General features: G+C 44.4%; 1 protein-coding gene across 1 annotated transcript in view; it reads left to right on the forward strand.

The window, feature by feature from the left end:
• The first annotated feature begins 115 nt into the window (after positions 1–115).
• The window catches only part of TMED7 (transmembrane p24 trafficking protein 7), a 15,278-nt gene continuing 13,195 nt past the window's right edge, over positions 116–2,198 (forward strand). The window contains exon 1 of the mRNA XM_019610716.2: positions 116–436. Within this exon, the coding sequence (XP_019466261.2) occupies positions 116–436 (321 nt within the window). The remainder of the gene's footprint in view (positions 437–2,198) is intronic.

Here is a 2,198-nt window from a genome sequence, read left to right on the forward strand (position 1 = left end):
CTACGGCTACGACGCTTCCTACGGCGGCTATTACTACAGCGGGCCCAAAACGCCCTTCGTGCTGGTGGTGGCCGGCGTGGCGTGGATCGTCACCATCGTGCTGCTGGTGCTCGGCATGTCCATGTACTACCGCACCATCCTCCTCGACTCCAGCTGGTGGCCGCTGACCGAGTTTGGCATTAACGTGGCCATGTTCCTTCTGTACATGTCTGCCGGCATCGTGTACGTCAACGACGTCAACCGAGGGGGACTCTGCTATTACCAGCTGTTCAAGACGCCGATGAATGCGTCTTTCTGCCGTGTGGAAGGAGGTCAGACAGCAGCCATCATCTTCCTGTTTGTCACGGTGGTCATCTACCTGATTAGTGCCTTGGTTTCTCTGAAGCTGTGGAGGCACGAAGCAGCCAGGAGGCAGAAGGAGCAGATGGAACGAGAGGTGGGTCGTGGGGGTCCTTTTGGTGGGCACAGCTGTAAGGTCTGCTGTATGGCCCTGAGCCTTCACAGAATCACAGAACGGCCAGGGTTGGAAGGGACCTCAAGGATCATTAATCTCCAACCCCCCTGCCACATGCAGGGCCACTGACTTCCACGTTTAATACCAGACTAGGTTGCCCAGGACCTCGTCCAGTCTGGCTTTGAACATCTCCAGAGACAGGGCATTACCTTTGGGGCTGAGGCATCATCCTCAGTCACGGACAAATGACAGGTGTTGTGAAGATGTGACCCAGAGTCTTTTTGTATTTACTTTGGTAAGGAACAGGTGCTGTTCTGTGGAAAACTGCATTCTCTACAGACATCATGTGATGAAGTACTTCCGTGTGTGTGTGTGTGTGTGTGTTTCCAAACAAAGGAAAACACAAATCATGTGCCTGTTAAGCTTTTTAGTAGGGTTGGGCTTAAAGACAACTCATTTGTTTGGAGGCCACACTCTCAGCATGTGAACTGCTACTGCGAATGACAGCAAGAATGTAAAATATTGATTTGCATTTTGAAGCAAAAATCCAAGTGATTCTTGTCTATTCAGCTGTATTTACAGTTGTACCAGATAATCATTCAGAGGGTGGTGACGCACTGGGACAGGTTGCCCAAGGAGGTTGTGGACGTTCTGTCCCTGGAGGCATTCAAGGCCAGGCTGGATGTGGCTCTGGGCAGCCTGGGCTGCTGGTTTGCAACCCTGCACATAGCAGGGGGTTGGAACTGAATGAGCATTGTGGTCCTTTTCAATCCAGGCCATTCTATGGTTCTCTAACATTGATAGTAATGATAGAGCTGGTGTTTCAGTTCTCAATTATTTCATCTTTTCACTTCGTCTGTTTTGTGTTGCTGCTGGCCTTGCCCGTACTAAAACCACTCAATACTCACCTAGTTAATGATAAACTGTCATCGTGCAGACCTAGTGCTGCCAACCAGGGTATTTGAAGTCACTTGCATAAAACTTCTTCCATGGGAAAGCACTCTGAAAAGCTGCCAAAAATCGTTAAAACATAGCTTAAAAATACACACATGTGAAGCTTACAAAAGCCTACCTTATGTAATTGGCAGCATTTAAATGCAAGAAGGTGCATTCCATCTGCTTTATGATTGTATTTCTGTTTATTTTCAGCATTTCTGTTTAATGTTGGTTTCCTTACCACGATCTTGCATGAAACTTGAGACTCACCTTTAGGAAAGTGAATTGTAGATGTATATGTATGAGACTAGCTAGTTTTCAACAAGTTTTTAAATACATCCTGCAAGAATTAGGTGATTTGCCTATTGTTATCCATGTTCTTTTATTCTAGTTATTTAAGAATATTTTTGAAGTTAACATTTCTATCATATAAACTAGGATCAAGAGAGTGCTGTGCAGAAGAGTAGCTGGTTGGTTACTGGCTAGTTCTCTGTTTTCTAGGCAATGAGCTAAGCTGTGTGAGTCACTGGAATGTGGAATTTAAAGGTGATTGAGAAGTGGTTGGAGTATTTCCTCCGTGTTGTTCCTTACAGCTGTGCTTGTTCTGGGCTTTGTGTGTGTTTTTTTTATTGCACCATTCTTCAAACATCTGTAAAACGCTTGATCTGAAAACATTCTTTTGCTAAATATGTTCATTATTTATTATACACATAAGAATCTCCACAGCTTGGTTCAAAATATATATTAAGTATCTGTTCTTTTTGACTTACTGTTTAAAATAAAACTTAAAGTTTTGTGGGTTTTTTTT

Source organism: Meleagris gallopavo, chromosome Z (assembly GCF_000146605.3).
Source record: "Meleagris gallopavo isolate NT-WF06-2002-E0010 breed Aviagen turkey brand Nicholas breeding stock chromosome Z, Turkey_5.1, whole genome shotgun sequence".
NCBI lineage: Eukaryota > Metazoa > Chordata > Aves > Galliformes > Phasianidae > Meleagris > Meleagris gallopavo.